The 21,791-nt window shown below is 42.7% G+C and overlaps 1 protein-coding gene and 1 long non-coding RNA gene across 3 annotated transcripts in view; both read left to right on the top strand.

Moving 5' to 3' along the window:
* LOC134611259 (uncharacterized) overlaps positions 1 to 21,791 on the top strand; it is a 1,028,750-nt gene that overhangs the window by 735,482 nt on the left and 271,477 nt on the right. The gene's annotated exons all lie outside the window — the stretch shown is intronic.
* Positions 5,166 to 21,791, top strand: part of RABGGTA (Rab geranylgeranyltransferase subunit alpha) — a 34,385-nt gene continuing 17,759 nt past the window's right edge. The window contains exons 1-5 of one of the 2 annotated variants that reach the window (XM_063457158.1): positions 5,166 to 5,255; positions 13,081 to 13,109; positions 13,500 to 13,610; positions 15,608 to 15,732; positions 21,242 to 21,429. In XM_063457158.1, the coding sequence (XP_063313228.1) occupies positions 13,107 to 13,109; positions 13,500 to 13,610; positions 15,608 to 15,732; positions 21,242 to 21,429 (427 nt within the window). In that variant the 5' untranslated portion in view covers positions 5,166 to 5,255; positions 13,081 to 13,106. Of the gene's footprint in view, positions 5,260 to 13,080; positions 13,110 to 13,499; positions 13,611 to 15,607; positions 15,733 to 21,241; positions 21,430 to 21,791 lie in introns of both variants that reach the window. The other variant, XM_063457159.1, reaches the window with a different exon arrangement.

Genomic DNA, 21,791 nt, shown 5'->3' with positions numbered 1-21,791 from the left:
GCCATGTCATTAGATTTTCTTCTTTTATACCCTTTCTTGCCAGCCACGCTGTGGAGTACTTGGACGCGTGTGATGGAGCATTGTCCTGCATGAAAATCATGTTTTTCTTGAAGGATGCAGACTTCTTCCTGTACCACTGCTTGAAGAAGGTGTCTTCCAGAAACTGGCAGTAGGACTGGGAGTTGAGCTTGACTCCATCCTCAACCCGAAAAGGCCCCACAAGCTCATCTTTGATGATACCAGCCCAAACCAGTACTCCACCTCCACCTTGCTGGCGTCTGAGTCGGACTGGAGCTCTCTGCCCTTTACCAATCCAGCCACAGGCCCATCCATCTGGCCCATCAAGACTCACTCTCATTTCATCAGTCCATAAAACCTTAGAAAAATCAGTCTTGAGATATTTCTTGGCCCAGTCTTGACGTTTCAGCTTGTGTGTCTTGTTCAGTGGTGGTCGTCTTTCAGGTTTTCTTACCTTGGCCATGTCTCTGAGTATTGCACACCTTGTGCTTTTGGGCACTCCAGTGATGTTGCAGCTCTGAAATATGGCCAAACTGGTGGCAAGTGGCATCTTGGCTGCTGCACGCTTGACTTTTCTCAGTTCATGGGCAGTTATTTTGCACCTTGGTTATCCCACACGCTTCTTGCGACCCTGTTGACTATTTTGAATGAAACGCTTGATTGTTCGATGATCACGCTTCAAAAGCTTTGCAATTTTAAGAGTGCTGCATCCCTCTGCAAGATATCTCACTATTTTTGACTTTTCTGAGCCTGTCAAGTCCCTCTTTTGACCCATTTTGCCAAAGGAAAGGAAGTTGCCTAATAATTATACACACCTGATATAGGGTGTTGATGTCACCACACCCCTTCTCATTACAGAGATGCACATCACCTAATATGCTTAATTGGTAGTAGGCTTTCGAGCCTATACAGCTTGGAGTAAGACAACATGTATAAAGAGGATGATGTGGTCAAAATACTCATTTGCCTAATAATTCTGCACTCCCTGTAAGGTTTGCAAACTCACTTTGTGTGTCAAAAAGGCAGAAAAAAAACGCTTATTACCACTACACTTGGTACAAGCTAGCGGAAAAATGATCCCGCGCTAAGGTTGAAAATTTGCCTTTTGAAATACCCTGGGATGTCTTCTTTAAGAAATGGTATGGCTTTATGGGGTATTTGGATTATATAGCCTGCTCAAGTGCTCCAAAGTGGGACACGGACGCATCAAAACCCACCATGAAAATTCACACTTAAAAACCTAAACTTGTCACGTCTCATTTACAGCACTGTAACTTCACAAAATAGTGTCTAGGTCATACATTGGGAATATTGTTTTACTCAGAAGGTGTAACTGAGTATAATTTGGTGATTTTTATGACAGTGGTACATATTACATGTAAGAAACACTCGGCAAAAATGCCATACACCCACCCCTCCCCCACTACAAACATTGACATAAATTAGTGAAAAAATGGTGACAAGCTAAGGCACAATATGTCAGGATCCCGCGGGCGGCTGCGAGGGGAGGCTGCAGTCCGCTCGCGGCACTCACCCTCCAGCCGTCCGCGGTCCCCTTCCTGCCATGTGTTCAGCTGGCGGCATCCTGCCAGCCACGGGTGCCGCCCGCGTCTTCTTCCGGGTCCCCCAGCGGCAGCATGCATGACGCTGCACGCTGGGAGACCGCCCAATTTGTTACACGCCGGGGTCAGTCACCTGACCCGGCGTTAAAGGCACAGTGCCTCAATCACAGTGGGAGGTTTAGATATCTCCCACGTGTGATTGTTAATTCTGATTGGAAATTAGCCAATCAGAATTAACCTTCTGGTTTAAATACTTACCTTTCCTGTTCCTCCCTGCCCTGTTGTGGTCTTTGCTTTATAGTATTGATTCTGAACGTATGCTTTCTAGTTACGTACTCTCTGGCTTGTTATACTGACTTTGTGACTTTCTCCTACCCTTTGACCTCGGCTTGTTTCTCGTTATTCTGTTTTCTGGTTCCCTTTACTCGGCTTGTCTCCTGACTATTCTGTGTGTGCTCAACCCGGCCACTCTAAGGACCGGTACTGCACACTTTCTGTGTGTGTGTCTGTGTGTGTGTTAGCGTGTTGGGTTCCCCGAATCGTGACACAATATACACCATATAAGATACCCTGGGGTGTCTGCTTTATCAAATGAAAGCCCTTTGTTGGGTTATTTAAACAGTCACACTGCTATAATACCCTAAAATGAGACACAGGCCGGTCAAATCTATCTACGAAAATTCTAACTATAGGAACTGATATGGCACTGTATGTCTCTTATATGGCACTGTAGCTTTACAGAAAAGTGTCAAAGGCATACAATGGGGGTATCGTTATACTCAGCAGATGTAGCTGAACATAATATATCTTTACAGGAATAGCACACACCAGCTTTAAGAAATACACATTACAAAATCCTTGTTCTATGTGTATATGCCAAAATAAAGAAAAAACAAAATTTTACTCCAATATTTAGCAGAGATTTGCGATGAAATGTCTACGTAAAAAGTGTCAAACTAACCTTAGGTAAATCGCCTTTGATGTCTACTTTATATAAATATATACTTTTTGTGTGGCAATTTTGTTTTCTGTGATGGCTACTAAACCTACAAGACAAACATACCAAATTCTAAAATTGTTGCAAATTTAAATTTTATTTTAGTCCTTGTATTTTGTGACCTGTAGCTTTCAAAATAAGCTGTAATCCTATACATATGATGTACTCTATAAATCAAGACACGTAAATGCATTTATTTTGAATTACTTTTTCTAAGCTGGACATATTATGCACACGCTATTATTGCCAAACCTGTGAAAATATTTATTTTTGGGGATTTTGTTTTTTCAATTTTTTTGTCATTTTTATATAAAGTAATGTGAAAGTATCTATGTATATGTGACATCAAATTAAAGCCCTGTTTGTCCTCTAAAAAACAATGTATAATATGTGTTGGTGCAATAAATGAGAGATGCAAATTGCGTTTGAACACAAACAGCAAAAAAAAATGTCTCTGTCTTAAGTGGAAGACAAGCTTCTGAAGCTGTGTCCTTAAGGGGTTAAAAACAAACCAAAGGCTCTATGCATCTCTGGGATAGAGCTCAACAGAGATACGGGTTGGCATCCACCCCATCCCCTCTGATGCCGTACCTACGAAATAGAGCATTCCCACCGGGCATGGCAGCACGTAATTTCAGAAATCTAGAAAGAATAGGCTTGCAACGCATACACCAGCTGGTGCAGGATTCAGAGATAGTGACATTTGACGCTTTGCAACAAAGAGGCCATCTCACTCCCGCCGATTTTTTTAGATACCTCCAAATAAAAGATCTTGTAAAAAGGCCCTGGGTCAGGGAGGCGGCTCAAAAACCCATGACATTCTACGAACAAATTTGCATCCAGGACCAAATGCCTACGGGTCTGATTACCCGGCTGTACGCCCACCTCTGCTCGGCAACTAGGGAAGGGGGAGAGTGAGCATACACGGAACAATGGGAGAGGGACCTGGGGGAGCAGCTGGAAGGGATAGAGTGGCAGGAAATATGGGAGGCCAACCATAAATCCTCTGTATATGTGTAACGCTACAGGAGCAAGCAATTAAGACGATGCTCCGCTGGTACACAACTCCTGTCCAACTATATCGTATGAACAAGATCCCTACCGATGTATGTTGGAGAGGGTGCGGGGTAAAAGGGACATATATCCACATGTGGTGGGAATGCCCCCTGATCGCAAGATTCTGGCAACAAATTAGAGATCTACTAGCCCAGGTACTGAACAGAGCTCCCCCCCCTAGACCCATGGGTATACCTACTTAGCAGAACAATAGACGGGTGGACTAGACACGAACAAGCACTTATTCATAAGATAACTTTGGCAGCCAGGAGAGCAGTAGCGGCGGATTGGCTTAAACAATCCACACCACCGATTAATGGAGTCATTAATAGAATTAGGGAAGTATACTTGATGGACGATCTGACAGCAAGAGTTCGAGGAACGCAAAAACGCTTCCAGAAAATATGGGCACCTTGGGAGGATAGCCCCCTGCGCTGACTTGCCTAGCGGACATAGGGACTGTATGATAGGTAAGCAGCGGGACATTGCTCCTCGCCTCCCCCCACTCCCCCCTCCCCCACCCTACTCCTCCCTCTCTATCTCCCTCTGGTAATGGGAGTAAGGAGAGATACAAACAGGACAGAACTCCTGACATAGGGGTGCCTAGCGGGACATACACCACGGCCCTTGGGGGGCCCCGCCGGATACCGGCATTAGGTGGGAGCGCATACTGCTGTCTGCGGCAGGGGACCCCATGGCCCCTCCGGCAGATGGAGAGCAATAAACCCACGATAGCATTCCGCTGCAGGCCTATCACCTTAGCCTATACACACCACCTTACCGAAATAGAAGCACTCCCCCTAGGAGCAGGTGCACTCCTGCATCATACATGTCACTGTCCATTGACATTGGTACAGGTGTTACTACTTTTCTTTGAGTTTCTCGTTCGTAACCCTTTAAAACTAAAGTTGACAGCCAGTAGCTGGACATACCGAGGAATACTGACAGGCATACAATATTGTTAAAGGACATAAGTGGTGATTCTTAGGCAATCACTACACACAGGTCGAACTACTGCACCCTGTAGGCTGTATATATGTCAATGGATGTGCATTATGTGATGTTCTCGATGTATGCGCTTTATTTCCTGTCAACAAAAATAAAGAATTAAAAAACAAAAACAAAGGACAATTAAATAGGAAGGGTAAGAGACACAGGTAAAGGCACATGTAGCTAAAAATCCTTCCACCTGCCCTGGGTGTTGGCGTTAATGATGCTCAGTGATGATCCGGATTGGACTGCATGCTTTTGGAAGTTAGTATATAACGCTATCAGATATCATAAAACAGTGTAAGCACATTAAAGTCCACAACATTCAGAGAAACATATCTAATTGCTAAAACGCCAGCAGACACCACTCACACTCCTGTAAAACCCACGCGCAGATAGAATCCAATGAGCGCCGCCGTAGAGCGACTCACATATATCCCAATTAGGGAGCGTAAGCTTTAGCTCTATTAAAGACTCTGCGCATGCGCGACCTGCCCTGCCTCCCCTTACTAACCGCGCCTGCGTCAATGCCGCCCCACTGCGCACGCGTATTGGTTTAAAGCCTTCATGCAGCGACACACGGAAGAGCCGGTGCAGCTGTCAGTCCAGATCCAGATCGCGATAGTTGGCTAGTAGGTAGACAGTACAACACACGGCATGCTACTGATCAATCAGCTGACCGTATCGGTTCTGTACTTAATCCAATAACGTCCATGTAATATACACAGCGTAATACTAACCATTTACTGATAGAAATGACAAGCCCTGGGCATCAGTAGTGCTGGTGGGAGATGCCCGCCCAGGGTACTATTGTAACATATGGGAACACTGAAATACTATAGACAAAAATAATGGAACTTTATATTAATGGTAATATTGGGATAAAATGGCTTGTTAGTCTAAATGCAGTGTGATGTGCACACTGTAGCATGTGGTTTATTTTTAAGCAATCTTTATAAGAGAGGAGGCCATGGGCATTTTCCTCTTATTTTTCCTCATATTTCTTGGGGTGACAAGTCATTTACCATTTAAGGACCTGTGAGTTTCCTCTGTTGCTCAACTTTAAATGGTCTTTTTAAGCAATATGGCAGGTTTCCTTAAGTGTCTTGCCACCATCCTTTTGTTAAAAAAAAAATACTCCAAATCCCTGAGGTTTTTCAGCTTGCTGAAGTGCTTTAAGAGTTAAAGCACCACTATAGCCACCCAGACCACTTGATCTCAGTGCAATGGTCTGGGTATGGTGACCCTGTAGCTGTGTTACTACATTAACATTTTGTATATACATTGCAGGACTAAAAATAAATCTCCACTTCTACTGCAATATCCGAGCAGACTTGGTTATGTGACATTCAAAGTCTTCAAGTATTACAAGCGTTCTCTAATGCTGATCATGGGGAAGCATTGGATCCAGTGCTTTCCTTTAAAAAACATTTGATTGGATGAGCCATTGCTCACTGCTCACTTCTTGTCCCAAAATGCTTCTCTGAGAAGCATTGTATAGGATGAGAAGACAAAGAGACCACTGCCTGCGAGGCCAGGAGAGTGAGTCTCAGGCCCGGAAAAAAGGGTGAATAAAACACTTTTCAGTTAGGAGTCCCTGAATCTAAATAGGGAGTAGAACACTATAGCATTAGGAATAAGGTTTTATTTTATAGGTACTGGGGGAAAAGTGAGAATGTAACACTCAGCAACACTCCACCATTGAATGCTGGAATTTTCCTTATATATATCATACTATTTCAGAATGTTTTGATATTAACCACAGTGATTGGCTGAGATTTCTAGGGTGGACTGTTGCCAGTAAATAAATTTTTAGTATGCCAGTTTACTTTTAGTTGTTCTGAATAATTACAGTGGGATTAGGGTCTAGTTGTAGGCAAGGAGTGTTTTAAGCACCTATCATAAAGACAATATTTACTGTAACTCATTTAACTCCCATAATTTATGCAAATTTGAGTCTCCAGCATATTGAATGCAGGTATCACCTAACTCTGATCAAAGTTTTATGGCTGGGTTCCTTAACCCCTTAAGGACGCAGCTTCAAAAACTGGACTTACCCTTAAGGACACAAGCATTTTTTGCTGTTTGTGTTCAACCTCTGTTTGCATTTTTCTTATTTATTACACCAACACATGTTATATATCGTTTTTTAAAGGACAAAAAGGGCTTTAATCTGATGTGACATATACATATATAAATTCTTATTTATTATTAAAAATATCCAAAAAAATGAAAAAAAAAAATGAAATAAATTGTTTTTTTTCACAGTTTAGGCAATAATAACGTGTGTATAATAAGTGCAGCTTAAGGAAAGTAATTTAAAAAATATTCAATTAGTTGTTCTGATTTTCAGAGTACATAATATGTCTAGGATTTCAGCTTATTTTGAAAGTTACAGGTCACAAAATACAAGGAGTAAAAACTTTTTTTAATGTGGAGCAATTTTAGAATTTGGCATGTTTGTCTTGTAAGCTTAATAGCCATCACAGAAAGCAAAATTGCTGCACAAAAGTATATATTTATATAAAGCACACATCACAGGCTATTTACCAAAGGGTATTCTGACACTTTTTACGTAGCCATTTCGCTGCCAATCTCTGCTAAATCGTGTAGTAAAATTGTTTTTTTCAGATTTCTAACATACACACATAAAACAAGGATTTTTAATGTGTATTTCATAAAGTTGATATATACTACTGCTGTAGAAAACCCAATATTGTTTTCAGCCATATCAACATAGTAAAATGATACCCCCAATCTATGTCCTTGCCACTATCCTGTGAAGTTATAGTGCCATAAAAGAGACCTGACCATTTCAGTTTTCACAGTGATAATTTTGATAGATGAATTTGATGGAGCAAGTCTCATTTTGGGGCATTGTAGCAGTTTAACTGTTGAATTTATCCCTCAATGACCTACCATTGGTGAAAGTAGACACTACAGTGTATCTCATATGGTATATATTGTGCCTTAGCGTGATGCCATTTTTTTTTACCAGTTTATGTCAAACTTTGTGGTAAAATATTTTTTTTGCATTTTTTACATACACATTACATTTTTGGGGGTAATTTTTCAAGTCTGGTATGTGCCACTGTGATCAAAACCCCCATAATTATGCTCAGCAAACTCTTCTGAATAAAACAATACCCCCAATGTATGTCTTCGACACTATCCTGTGAAGCTACAGTGCCTTAAACGAGTCCTGACCATTACAGTTTTTACAATTAGAATTTTGATAAATGGATTTGGTGTGTCTATATCACATTTTAGGGCATTGTAACAGTTTGACAGTTAGAATTACTCCATAAATGCATACCATTTGTGAAAGTAGACACCACGGGCTATGTCATATGGTATATTTTGAGCTTTATTATACAGTTATGTTAGCACCAATTACTTTCAAATGTTATCATATTGTTTTATTTTTGCATTTTTATACACACATGTTGTATTTTAGTAGTTAATTTTGGAAACTTGATATATGTTACTGTAAATTAAATCACAAAATTATTCTCAGCTATATTTCCTGAGTACAAAATTACCCCCTTTGTACACCATAGCCAGGTTTTTGTGAAAAAATACAGGGCTAAAATCATACCCGGCCCATTACAGTTTTTTTTAAATGACAAATTGACGAATGGTCATTGTTTCATTTTGGGGCATTTTAGTCGCTCATATATTTAAATAACGCCACCAATGCATACCATTTACAAAAGTGGACAACATGGGGACCCTCAAATAAAATATTATAAGCTTTATTGAAGTGACATTTTGTTACCATTTTGTTTCAAAGTTTGTGGTATTCATTTTTATTTTAACATTTTTACATACACATAGTATTTCTGATGAATATTTTTTAAATATCCTGTTTCCCACTGTCATAAAATTATCTTAGCTGTACTCAGCAACATCTTCTCAGTACAAATATACCCCATATGCATACCCCATATCTTTGGAAAGTAGCGATCTTAATATTAATCTAAATCTCTAATCCCAAACCAAGCCCTAATTCTAAACCAAATCCTAATCCTAAATCTAACCCTCAATCTAATAATAAACCATTACCACAATCCTAACCCATAACGTAATCCCATGTGTAACCCTAATTATAACCTTAATCCAAATCTCAATCCTACCTTTAGCAATAGTGTTAAAATGATTCCCCCTGCTGGTGTCAGCCGAGGAATTCCCTTGCTATATTCAGCAAGGGATGCCCGTGCTGACCCTAATCCTAATCTGAACCATAATCTGAACCATAATCTGAATCCTAATCTGAAACATAATCCCAATACTACAATTAATTATAAACCTAATCTCAAACATAAACCTGATAATAAATCTAGTACTTATGCTAAACCGAATAATAATCCTTAATTGTAATCCTTAATTTAATCTTAATCCCAAAGGTTTCCCTCTACTAATATCAGTGCTGATATTAGTAAAGGGATTTTTTTTTTTTAATTCTTTATTTATTGTGCTTGGTATTGCATATTTACAGGATACAGTTCAGAGCATAGTTGTAAAATAATTGTAAGATAGGAGCAAGCAGGTACATGTATTAACGATCATATTTCAATTTTTAAGCACATTTTCTTTTAGCAAAAAGGTTTATTGACATGCCCAGGGTGGATAGGGTTGTGGTTGGTCTCGTAGTGTGCATTTGTACTCCCCTTGGGATACTCCAGGTATGTGAGTGATGTGACTGTATTTCAGGGTAGTGCAGGTATGTGGGTTTGGATGCCTGTGTGTACTCGCTAGTGGAACTCAGTGGATTTTTGTGATCTGTCTAGTGTGGCAGTGGTTCCGGAATGCTATGTACCTTGTGCGGCATCTTGTGTGTCCCCTGTAACCCTGGGGATGACGGGGGGTGGGCGGAGTGGCGAGGTTAAACAGTAAGCGCCTGCAATCTTTCTATTGTGTGGTTGTAGTATAAGTGTGCCTCAGTGACATGTGCGGAGAGGATAATATCGCACCCAACCTTTACATATGAATTAACATTTTAGGTAACGAAAAAATAAAAGCATGGGAGTGCTGAGGCTCATATACAGTACAACAAAACATGAAAAACATGAAAAAAAAAGATGAGAACTAGAGAAAATAATGTGAGGAAACCCAGGGAGACGCAGAGGTGTCATTGATATGGGGACATAGTCACGGGTGTGAGTGGTTAGTGGGGGTTGCCCCTTCTCTCTCACGGGTATCAGGTCCTCACATGTGCAGTCCCCGCACTGCAATAAATAGTGCCCCTGGTTTCAGTCCCTGTTCGGGGTCAGGTGGTAGGCGTCGGTGACTTGGTTGTTTGCTGGTCGTGGATGGAGCCGTCGTCCTGCTCCCAGCTGTCTGGTTGGCTCGCGGTCATGGAGGTGAGTTGTGGGGGTTGTAGTCCCAGTGCCCGCAGGAAGGTGGGTGCTCCGGTTGGGGTTGTGAGGTGGTGTGCTGTCCCGTTGTGGTGGACAAGTAGTGCGCCCGTGTTTCCCCACCTGTAAGCGATGCCGGCCTTCCGCAGGGTCATTGTCACAGGGTCGAATGTCTTTCGCCTTAATAGTGTGGCTCTTGTGACATCCTGGAAAAAGGAGAGCTGAGAGCCCTCAAAGGCCAGAGGAGTTTTGCCTTTTATTGCGTTCATTGTTTGAATTTTGTCTGATGTTGTCGCCAGGCGCAGGATAACATCCCTAGGCATGTTGGGTGGTATGCGGGTAGAGCTGGTCACTCTGTAAATCCCGTCCGGGGTTATTTTTTTTGTGGCTAGCAGTGTTGTGAGTAGTCGCCTTACATACTGCGGCAGTTCCTCAGTCGTGACTGCGTTTGGGATGCCCCGGATTTTGATGTGATTCCGGCGTTGTTTGTCTTCCAATGACATAATTTGGCCGGCGAGTACATGCTGTTCTGCCTGTAGGCGTTGCATCGATTCCTGGAGGGTGGACACTGTGTCATGGATGGTGGTGAGATCAGCTTCCACTGTACCCACTCTCTCCGTGACTGATTGTATGTCCTTTTTGACCATAGCGACATCAGCCGCCAGCAGTTGTTGTATGTTGGTCCAGAGTGTTTTCAGGTCGCCTTTAGTCGTGGGGGCCAAGTCATCCTGGGCCTCGTGTGGCAGTATGCAGTCTGCCGGGGGAGTCATATTTGTAGTCGGCTCCTCGCGGTCAGGTTCGGATGTTTGCCTGATAGGCGAGCGGTGTGTGGTGCGCGCCGTTTCGGTTTGCGCCGGTCGGAGCCACATCTCGCCAATGTCCCTGGCTTGTGTGGTCGCGCTTGCCGTGGGTTTGTTTGATCGGCGGCCCATACTCGTGGTATCCGGGTTCAAGTTGGGTGCTTGGTACCCGAGTAGGCTTCCGTCAAGATAGGCCTCCAGGCCCTGGATTGGCGATCCGCGGTAGGCCGCGGATTTGCGCCGTTGCCTATGCTGCTTGGGTGGTTGGAAAAAAGGCATCAATCGATGCGGTAGGGAACGCTGATCAACACTGGCTATTTTTCTCTGCTGGATGGTGCTTGGTGTTGGGGATAATCAACGGATTGTTCCTGGTTATGGGAGAGCAAGTTTAGATGGCGTCTGTACAGGATGGCTGCCAGGCTCCGCCCCCCAGTAAAGGGATTTTAAACTAAAACACAGTGGTATGTTGCTGCCATCTACTGGCTATTTTCAGTATTGCAGTCTCCCATCTCTTACATTGAAGACATTATTCCCAATGCAATGCGATCTGTGCTGGGCAACTAAAAATGCCCAGCACTGATCAGAATGGCATTTGGGCATAGAGGGTGATCCTCCAGGGTTTGTTCAGACCCTGGGGGTCTCCCAAGCACCAGATCACTTGAGAGTATGACTGTAGCTGAGCTTGATCGCTCAGCTGCAGTGTTCTTTGTGGATTTAAATGGCTACATGCAGTGCTAACTTTCAGCACTGCATGCAGCTCATCAAAAAGTCTGGGGCCACTAAAAATTGCCCCAACTGACAGAGGGGACCCCCAGGTTTCTAATGATACCTGGGTTTCCTAGTGTGAGCAGGGATTTAACCCTGCTCACACTACATTGCTGTCTATGGGGATTTAAATCCCAATTTAAAGAGCTGCTTGCCGACCTCACTTTGAGCTCTGCATGCAGCTCATCAAAAAACCTGGGGCCACTAAAAATGGCCCCAGCTGACAGAGGGGACACCCAGGTTTCTAATGATACCTGGGTTTCCTAGTGTGAGCAGGGATTTAACCCTGCTCATACTGCATTGTGCTCTATGGGGATTTAAATCCCCATTTAAACAGCTGCATGCCGATCTCACTTTGAGCTCTGCATGCAGCTCAGCTGTCAGTCTGTGGACATTATAAATGACCCCAACTGACAGAGGGGAGACCCAGGTTTCTAATGATACCTGGGTTTCTTGGTGTGAGCAGGGATTTAACCCTGCTTACACCACAATCTAGATATAGGCATTTAAATGCCTATTTAAGCAGATACATGCCGCGCTGACTTCCAGCACTGCATGTAACTCATCAAAAAGGCTGGGGTCACTAAAAATGTCCCCAGCTGATAGAGGGGAGCCCCAGGTTTCCATTGATACCTGGAACTCCCTTGTGTTAGCAGGGATTTAACCCTGATCACACCAAATTGTAATAGTGGGGATTTAAATCCTCATTTAAATGCTTGTTTGCAGCGCTCACTTTGAGCTCTGCAAACAGAGCATCAGTCAGTCTGGGGACACTAATTCTGGCCCCAGGTGAGAGAGGGGAGCCCCAGGAATCAAATGATACCTGGGGATCATAGTTACCAGCAAGGTAATAGACCCTGCTGGAAAAATACTGCATGACGGAAATGTTCCGTCATGCGTCCTTAAGGGTAGGACCATGCGTCCTTAAGGGGTTAAACTGGGAGTAACTCCTATTGTAAGAAAACAATAGTATATTTATGTCCACCTTCAAATAACAAAAGACAGATTTGACGGATCCTCCACGTAGGATCTGGCTAAAGCATTCTGAGTAGAATTTCACAGGACAAAGACCTGCACTCACTGTTGTCATAGCTTTGCTGTGTGATGGTATTTAAAACTCTGTTCGCTACATGTTTAGGTTACCAGTGTTCATCCAGTTAATAATGTATCCCAACCCTATGTCCCCACTAATGCTATGCATCTCCTAACCCTACGTCTCTCTATTCTTTAACAATCTCTATCCATAAGTCCTTTTACCGCAAGCCACCCCAAACCTGCCACAATCCTACTAACCATCAGCAGAGGGATTTCCCCCTCCCCCCGTGTAAATAGTAAAATGGTAAAATGTGTATGCTATGATTTCTGTGTTTTTTTTTTTTTAAATACATTTTTTTATGTTGTGCAAAAATGGTCAAGTTTAAACAGTTTTGATTCTGAATTCCTTTGCATATATTTCAAAGAAAATGGAAATATAAAATAACTACACTTAATAAACTTAATGATGCCATTGTTCTTTTTCTATCCTTCTATTACAGGAGCTGCTTTTGATTCCGCAGTTAAAATGGTATGTTCAATAGTCATTCATATTTTAGCTATGATTGTTTGCATTTTCAGACAGTAAACCATACATATTTGTTTGAGAACAATTCTCAAATTGCCTATATTTATTTTACAAAGTACGGTAAGTAATTCTTTAATAACTTAAAACCACTTTTATTTACATAAAAATTCTTCCCGCAGATTTCGCCAGTTTTTCTTTAATCTGCATGGTTATTTAAGATACTCTAATCTTTGTTTTGGGGACTTTTGATGGAGACTTATGTGCTAATGGAATACCCAATTAAAGTTTCAGATTCGGCTTATTCTTTTTGTATTTTGGGAAGAGGGGAGTTTTTTAAAATTTATTTATTTTTTTCCACTTTTTTTTACATTTTCTTCCATCTGTTATACTTAGCATGGCCGGGTTAAAGTAAAGAGTACAGCAGAGCAGCAGGAGGCAAAACGGAAAGAGCGAGAGAAGAAGCTAAATCTGTATACCAGTGCAACACAGGCTGCCCTACGTAAGGTGCGTTCTTTAAAATCTATAACCATAGATTGTACATGTTACAGATGCTCTCTGATTGTCCATTGATTAGGAAGATCTACACATCTATGGACATGTTATCACAAACTCAGCTTTCACTTAAAAGGACTTTCTAGGCATTAAAGCAACATTGTTGCAACAAAGTGGTTACGATGCCTGGAGCACCCTGGTGCAAGCTCATGATCCAGTGTTAAACTGTTTTTGAATGGTTTAACGCTGAATGGGGGTCCCAGGCCACCTGCAGTCAGGCTCCGATTGGGGGTATAGCTAATGCAGAGTTATAGTCTGGCTTAGCTAGGCCAGTTTATACCAGTGATGGGTGGCCTTGAAACTTTCAGCTAGTCACTGATGCCTATCACTGATTGGGCTTATGTGGAAGCATCATATTTAACAATAGTGAGGGGCCAGGCTGTGGGTAGCTGAGGACCCCCTGCAAATGTTTTGACACATAAGGGGACAGCCCTAAGAAGATGAAGTGGTTATAGTGATTAGCTTGTCCTTTTAAGTTGAGGCATAATGGGGACATGAGCTGTGTTTCTTATGGCTACATTTTGAGTTCTTTTAAAGTGGTAAAAGCGTAATCTAGGGAACAATCCAGACACACACAAAACTTCAAATTGCTGAAGTGCTTTTGTGTCTGGAGTCTGCCATTTTTATTTTTTTTTGTCAGTTTGGAAATCGGCACTTTTATAATTGGAGGCAGAAACACCTCCCTGGCTGCCACGAAGAGAGCCTGCTTTTTTGTTGGGCTTTCTTTAGCTTCACAGAGCACAACTTCTCAATAAGCTGTACTACAGCTTGTATCAGCCTGTTATATTGTATTGTCTTTTTCCCAATTGTACAGCGCTGCAGAATTTACCTGTATAAATATATAATAAATACCTGTAATAAATAAATTGAGAAGCACTGGAAAGCCGTGTGCATTCTCATGGCTTCCACACAGAAGCTTATTGATGAGAAACCTGATTAGTGCATTCCCCCGGCACAGTCTGAAAGACGAGAAGAACGAGGGAAGCGCGTGCAAGGGCTACAGCTTTTGCAAGTTGTTTATTTTTTTTTTCATTTACCCCAAATAAAACATACAGGAATAATGCATGCATGTTTTATTTGCGGGTACTACTACTAAGAAGTTAAGAAAAAAAACGTTTAAATGTACATCCTGATCATAATGACATTGTTACGTAGTAAGTCTGTCTTGTTCAGCCTTCCGCACATCCCTGGCAGTCAGATTTCTCATTGGATATGCTATTATTCTACATATTGACTATTTTTTTCCCCCAAAAAAAACACATCCAGATTTTGTTTCAGATCTGTACAGAATCTAAAAAAACAACTTAATCAGGCCAAGAATTCTGTATCTCTATTATTCTGTAAAGAATGATTTCTTCTGCTGTGGCAACATCTCCCTTCTAATTGGGTGGCCTCTTCTCCTTTGTACAGTCCTATTAATGGTTCGGCTACCAGAGAGATGACTGTACTTTCCCTGCAAATATTTTTATAATGCCACCATATCCCCTTTGAGCTGTATTTGTTTTTTAGTTTTTCTTCGTAACTAAAATCTTACATTCCCTTAATTAATGTTGTTGCCTGTGTCAACCATTATCTCTAATTGCATAATAACCTCCTTTGAAACCGGTGCTCAAAATTGTGCTGCATATTAAAGGTGGAATCTTACCATTGAATTATAAAGAGACAAAATTGTAATTTCATCTTGTGAATTAATACCTTTCTGCCTTTATCAGCTGCTACCTGACATTGCACATTGTTCCATAGCCTGTTCAGGATTATTCCTTAGTCTTTCTCATTTATTTTCCCCTTGGGAAATCCCCAAGTTGAGATTGTTCTCTGTTCAGCTGGTTTATTTTATGTAAATGCTGAAACATTACTGGAAGTAATATTAATAAATGATTGCTCATGATATATTTAGACCTAGCCGCTCTTACTTGATGCCTTACCTAGCTCAATCTGTTTCCATCTAGCGTGATGGTGGGGAGTTGGATAACGAAGCACTGGAAGTGACTGCTCAGATATTAACTTTAAACCCAGATTTTGCTTCTTTATGGAACCTGAGACGGGAAGTATTTCTTCATTCGGGGAAAAGCAGGTAACATTACTATTGATATCCCAAAAATAAACAAATTATTTCCATCTTCACTAATCTCGTCCTGGGCCTTGTAGTGTCCTGCTTTTAGTTTGCTTTTGCAAAAAGTAATAATTTGATATCTCGCCTTCATCCTGCAAGCAGATTCTTAATGCAACATAGATTACTGTTAAAGGGGAAGCCTAGTTCCATTACCACAACGGTGTGATGAAGTGGTTATGGTGCTTTGAGTCCCCATGTATTGACCCTTGAGTAAGAGTCAAAGCAATTTAGAATGTTTGACACAATTTTTCTGATATCCCCAGAGACCCATGGTCCAGGCCCTCTTCAGATATTGCTAAAGCAGACAATCATATTTCTGCCTATAGATCAGATGAAAATTATAACGTTATTGAAGAAGTAGGAGCGTCCGCTTTAGTGACATCTGAAGAGCCGCTGGATCACTGGTGCTTAGGGGGCCTGAGTTTGTTTCAAACTGTTTGGTAACAGCTTGTCATTTACCTCAAAGATGTTATCAGAGACCATCTGACACCATAACCACTACAGCACACTGTAGGGGGTTTTGATGCTTAGAGTGGTTCTTTATTGTATTTATTAGAATGTAACAGCCATACTAGACAAAAACTGCAACTTTGCAATTCACCAAGTACTTCTTAGAAAATATGCTCCTCATATTAACTAGTTTAGTTCCATCTCATTCACAAGTATAACTGCTCTGAGAAGTATAGCGATTGGGATATTTTATAACATATTAAGTTGATTACCTGATATAATTAAAAAAAATGGACTCTTATCACTTGACAAAGAATGCATGCTAAACGATATACAGGGGGATTCACATCCAGAAACATGTGCCAACTGATCAGCTTGTCTTCAAACCACTTTTTATAAAATGTTTCTTGTATTTTATATTCAAAAGGAGGTAAATACTGTATCACTCTATAAATATAATGTAATAAAGTATATCTGTCGTGATAAATTGTGTGGAATCAATTTACAGGTAATAACATTCTATCAATATGTTCATCTAGCAAATGTTTTTTTGTTTTTTGCCTTCTTGGCATTACGTTTGTGATAGTCTATGGACATCTTGTTGAAAAGTCATCCTGAATTTAACCTTGTCATCCAAACTGTTTGTGGGTCATGGGTCGACTGTAAGATAACAGAATGGAACTATCTATTGCCGGTGAGGTAGCTCAGTCGGTAAATTCCCTGACTACAAAACCTGTTCTAAAATGCAAGGTCAAAGGTTTTAATCCCGGCAGGGTCAACTCAGCCCTTCATCCTTCTGAGGTCGATAAAATGAGTACCATCAATTGGGTAATAATAACATCTATTACTATTCAGCTGCCGATTTGGTTAATTCTGACATAAGCACTTTAAGTCCCACTGGGGCGCTATATAAATACTAGTTGTTTTTTTTGTTGTTATTATTATAAATACTAGTTATTATTACTAGGACTGGAAAAAAAGCCGTCTCTTCAACCTTTCTGTGTTGGCAGCCATTAAAATATAAACAAGGGGGCGGAGCCGACAGCCGAGCAGACAGGTCGCATTCACTAAGAGCTCCGTGCATTTTCAGCACAAATTACCGAAAAAAGCGATAAAACTTACCCCCCAACTTGCAAAACAAAGCTGAACTCACCTGGCAAGCTCGCCAATCATGGGCAGAAAAAACAAAAAACTAAAACCAGATCAGATCCGACCTGGCACAAGCATTGGGGACCTATGGAGGCGAGCACATGGCGCCCTTGAGCCCAACATGGCCGCCTATATCGATGACAATGAGGACTCCGATGAACAACTCTCGGACCCCGAAGAAACATACCTACCCACAACGTTGATACCACCGCAGCCGGACTCAGCCCCGGTAACGAAGGCGGTCATGCAGGAACTGCTAGCGGACCTCCGCCGGCACATCCAGACTGATGTGGCGGACATACGGAAAGATATCCAGGGCCTGACAGGCTGCATGGGAAGCCTGGAGCAAGACGCCCGCAACCACACACGGCAAATATCCGTGATACAACAGGAGCTAAAATCGATGCAACAACAGCGCCTAACTATGGAGCAAAAGATGGCGGCAATGGAGGACTCGTACCGCGCCCAAAACATCAAGATAAGAGGCATAACAGATACGGTCCTGGACACTGAGCTACCACACTTTCTGAGACGCCTGATGAGCAACATACTCCCGCTGAAGCAGGCTAAGGGAGTGTCCCTCGATGGTATGTTCAGAATCCCCAAACCAACAACGGCCCCAGCGGCAGCACCTCGAGACCTAATTGTAAGATTTCAGAAGCGTCAGGATAAAGAAGCAGTCATGACCGCAACCAGGGGAAACGCACCGTACGCTTTTGAGGGCATGGCCCTAACATTTTATACGGACTTATCCAGAGGAACTATGGCCTGGCGCACAGCCCTCCGGCCCTTTACCTCCCTGCTCCGAACACACAATATCAAGTACCAATGGCGCTCGTCTCACAAGCTCCAAGTATTCCATGGAGACACTACATACTTAATAGCAGACCTGCAGGAAGCGAGGACGCACCTATCAACCCTAGGCCTACCACAGGACTCTATGCAGCAACCCTGCTCAACCCTAAAGCCCCATGAGTGGAACCCAGCTACCTCCGAGACATTTGTCCCGAGAGGGCACAACCACGCTGCGCAGAAGACGGCCCCCACCTGAACAACCCTGGAGATCATGTGGGGCCCCACCAACCACTCTGACCGCAGCCGAGGTGTTGTCAGAGGACTGAAAATGAAAATGTTTTACGGTTGAAAATGTTTTACAGTTGAAAATGTCTTTTATGGTTGAATTTGCCGGTTACACCTACTCCACAGAGGTACTCACACAACATACGAGACACCCCTGCCACTATACAGCAATTAGCCACACATAGCCCCCCCTGCATCCACAAACTCCCACGACACCAGGGCAGCAGACTCGCCCACACCACCGTCACCTACCGACACTGACTCCCGCTGCCATACCCGGAGATAGAGGCTTGGGGGCACACAATGCGCACACATAGGGAGCCACGGGCCCCAATCTAGATATGCCCTCTCTTAAGTAAGTTTAGCACAATCTGCACCATGCAGTAGCAGACCACCAGAGTATAAAACACCGACCAGTCGACCCTACCCACAAGAGTAACACACTCAGGACCCCTTATATATGATGTCCACACATTAGCCCACCCTTGCCCGCAACCTACGGGCATCAGCGATCGCACCCCCCAGGAGCACCTATCATCATGCTGACCAAGAGGTCGCAAGGGATCTAAGAGCCCACTAGCCTATCGCACAAGTCACAACGCAGGCATGCACTTAGTGAGACCACGCAAGTTGCTACATACATTAGCCGGTACCGATACGTGTTAAACGCTGCTGCACGTCAGTGATTCGCCTATTTAGTCACCACTTACTGTTTAGCCATCACGGTAGAATGAACCCAACGGAACGTGTCAAAATGTAGTACCTCCTGGAGTTAACTTAAAGTGCTTGAATTGAGCTAGCTACTCTTTATCTACAAACACAAAAGCACAATGTTATAGATGCCATATTTGTATTACCAGGTGCATCTAATCTCCTCACACCAGCTGCTATGGCAGTATAGATTTGCATGTCCACTACAGGCACGAAACATAAAGAAGTCTCTCAAAAGTTAAGCAGACATGTATACTTATATCTTGTATACTACTTATATCTTGTATACTACTACTTACTCCGCTATCTAGATGACCAGCCATACTTTGACGGTTACCCGATAATGCTCTCTTAAAAACTTAAAATGTGCTATACTCTTATGCCACGTTATGTTTCCATTAATTGTTACATCACTGCTTGTTACCGCTGTTGTGGCTGAACAAGCCTATTGTTATACCATGCACAACAAAAATAAAGAATTAAAAAAAAAATATATATAAACAAGAGGGCAGAGCCTGACCAGTGAGCTGGCAAGACGTGTCTCGCATGAGCTCTTGCTGTATGAGCGATATACCTGGAGACTTCTCGGGCTGAAGTGCTGGAAAACTTTCTACATGGAGCCCTACAAGCTGGGGAATCCTGCACGCAACGTTTGACACCAGAAACAACGCTTTTCACACCAGAACCTGAGGCAGCAGGTTGCAGCCCTCCAGAAACAGTGTGGGTGAAATGCGGACGCTTTCCTCCCGCTGAACCAAGACACATCCAAGTGCGACTCACCTAACCCCCTCTCCCCCCCCCTCCCCCCCCCGTGGACCTTTGGGGGGTATCCCGGTCCCTGCCGATTGGAGCTGCCACAGCTTCATACTTCTCAATGGGCTCTGCATTGCTCCCAAGCTGAACAGGAGCGGAGGTCTCCAAGATGGCAGACACACCAGGTCAGCTACGCGCAGCCTGTGACTGCAGCAGCCTGACACGTCAGGCCCTAGTAACAAAGCAATGGACACAGATTCTAGGCTGAGTTGCTAGACCGCGCAAGGCCGGCAGTGGCTACACAAGTGTCACCTAAGGGAGAACAAGATGGGGAGGCCTGGGAAAGCTCTCAAGGGCTCAAAGTTGTCCCAAACTTCTGCAACCTGCACAAGCTGCCCGCCTGGGCTGAGAGCGAAGAGGGTTCCGACCCAAAAGTACCGGCCCCACACAAGGAGAGCTACAAGGCGCAAACGAAGACCCAGACCGATAGCACACAGCGCCCATCGTACTATACCGAATGGGAAGACCCTGAACCTCAAAGGGTACCGGCTCTCCCATATCTCCGGGGCTTCACAATGCTGTACTGCTCCCTAAAGTGGACTGAGCCCCTAGGGGAGTTGAATGACTGTTCAGCTTATTAGCTAGAGGGGCTAGCTTGATTACAGCAACTTATGTCCACCACGAACGACACTGGACTCACATATCGAGCTCTGCTGAAGATGGCGCCAAATCAGGTGGTATACCTACGCTTTGATTATATATATCTGTTGATGCTGTCGTGGCACCACAAACTTGCTTGTAACTTCCCGCATTGAAAAAAAAATAATAATAATACACACACGCGCACACACACGCACGCAAGGGAGGGGGGAATCATCAAAGCCCAATGGAAGGGAAAAGTGAGCCCCGAAAAATATTTAACTGGGCTATTTCAGCTCAATTGTATGGTGACAAACCAAGGATTATATGCCATATTATTTAATAGTGTTCCCACTAGTTGTGGAAAGGAAAAAGCGGCAAGTGTTGCATCTTCACATTTACAATAGTGAACCATCGTTCACCATATAGGACGAAAAGGGAGTGATAGGTCTAAGGGAACCTCTGTACTGTTTTGATTGATGTTAGTTATCTATTTATTAACACTCCTTCTCAGTTCCTCAGTTTGCTTCTATAGACTGTCTCTTTGGTTTATCTTGTTGAAATTTAAAATAAATAACCAAATGCTACACTACATAAAATCTCCAACACTTCAAGAATCCGCTATCTATGCTGTCACATTTTATTTTATATATAATTCAAATGTTTAATCCTTTAATTTCCATTCAAGGTCACCGGAAGAGATGCGGCCTCTTTATGTAGCAGAGCTCTCCTTCCTTGAGAACTGTCTGCGTATTAGCCCAAAGTCCTATGGGACCTGGTATCATCGTTGCTGGGTTATGGAGCACATACATGAGCCAGACTGGGCACGTGAACTGGCACTCTGCAACCGCTTTCTAGAAATTGATGAGCGTAACTGTAAGTAACAAATGCCTGTTTGAAGTTTCAAAGGGGAACTTTTACCATTTTTTTTAAATATTTAATATTATGTTTACATATCTTTGTGTTTAACAAGTATGTATTTGTGAGGTGTAAAAAGTAAAATGAAATCTAAATATCCACACCTCTTTATCCTGAACTGGGTAGTTCTGCACCTGGCAGTCAGCATAGAGAAAGCATACTGTGACCTTTATGGGCAAAGCAACATAGTCCTCTAGGGTGACAGGTATAGAACAACAGTCTCTTATGCAAAAATGGTGTGGTTTATTTACATTGTGCACAAAAATACATGCAGCAATCAATTTGTTCAAAACTGCAGCAAAACAGAAAGGAAAGTCTAC

Source organism: Pelobates fuscus, chromosome 5 (assembly GCF_036172605.1).
Source record: "Pelobates fuscus isolate aPelFus1 chromosome 5, aPelFus1.pri, whole genome shotgun sequence".
Taxonomy (NCBI): Eukaryota; Metazoa; Chordata; class Amphibia; order Anura; family Pelobatidae; genus Pelobates; species Pelobates fuscus.
The sequence above is the reverse complement of the archived record's forward strand: the minus strand, read 5'-3'. Positions and strand labels throughout refer to the sequence as shown.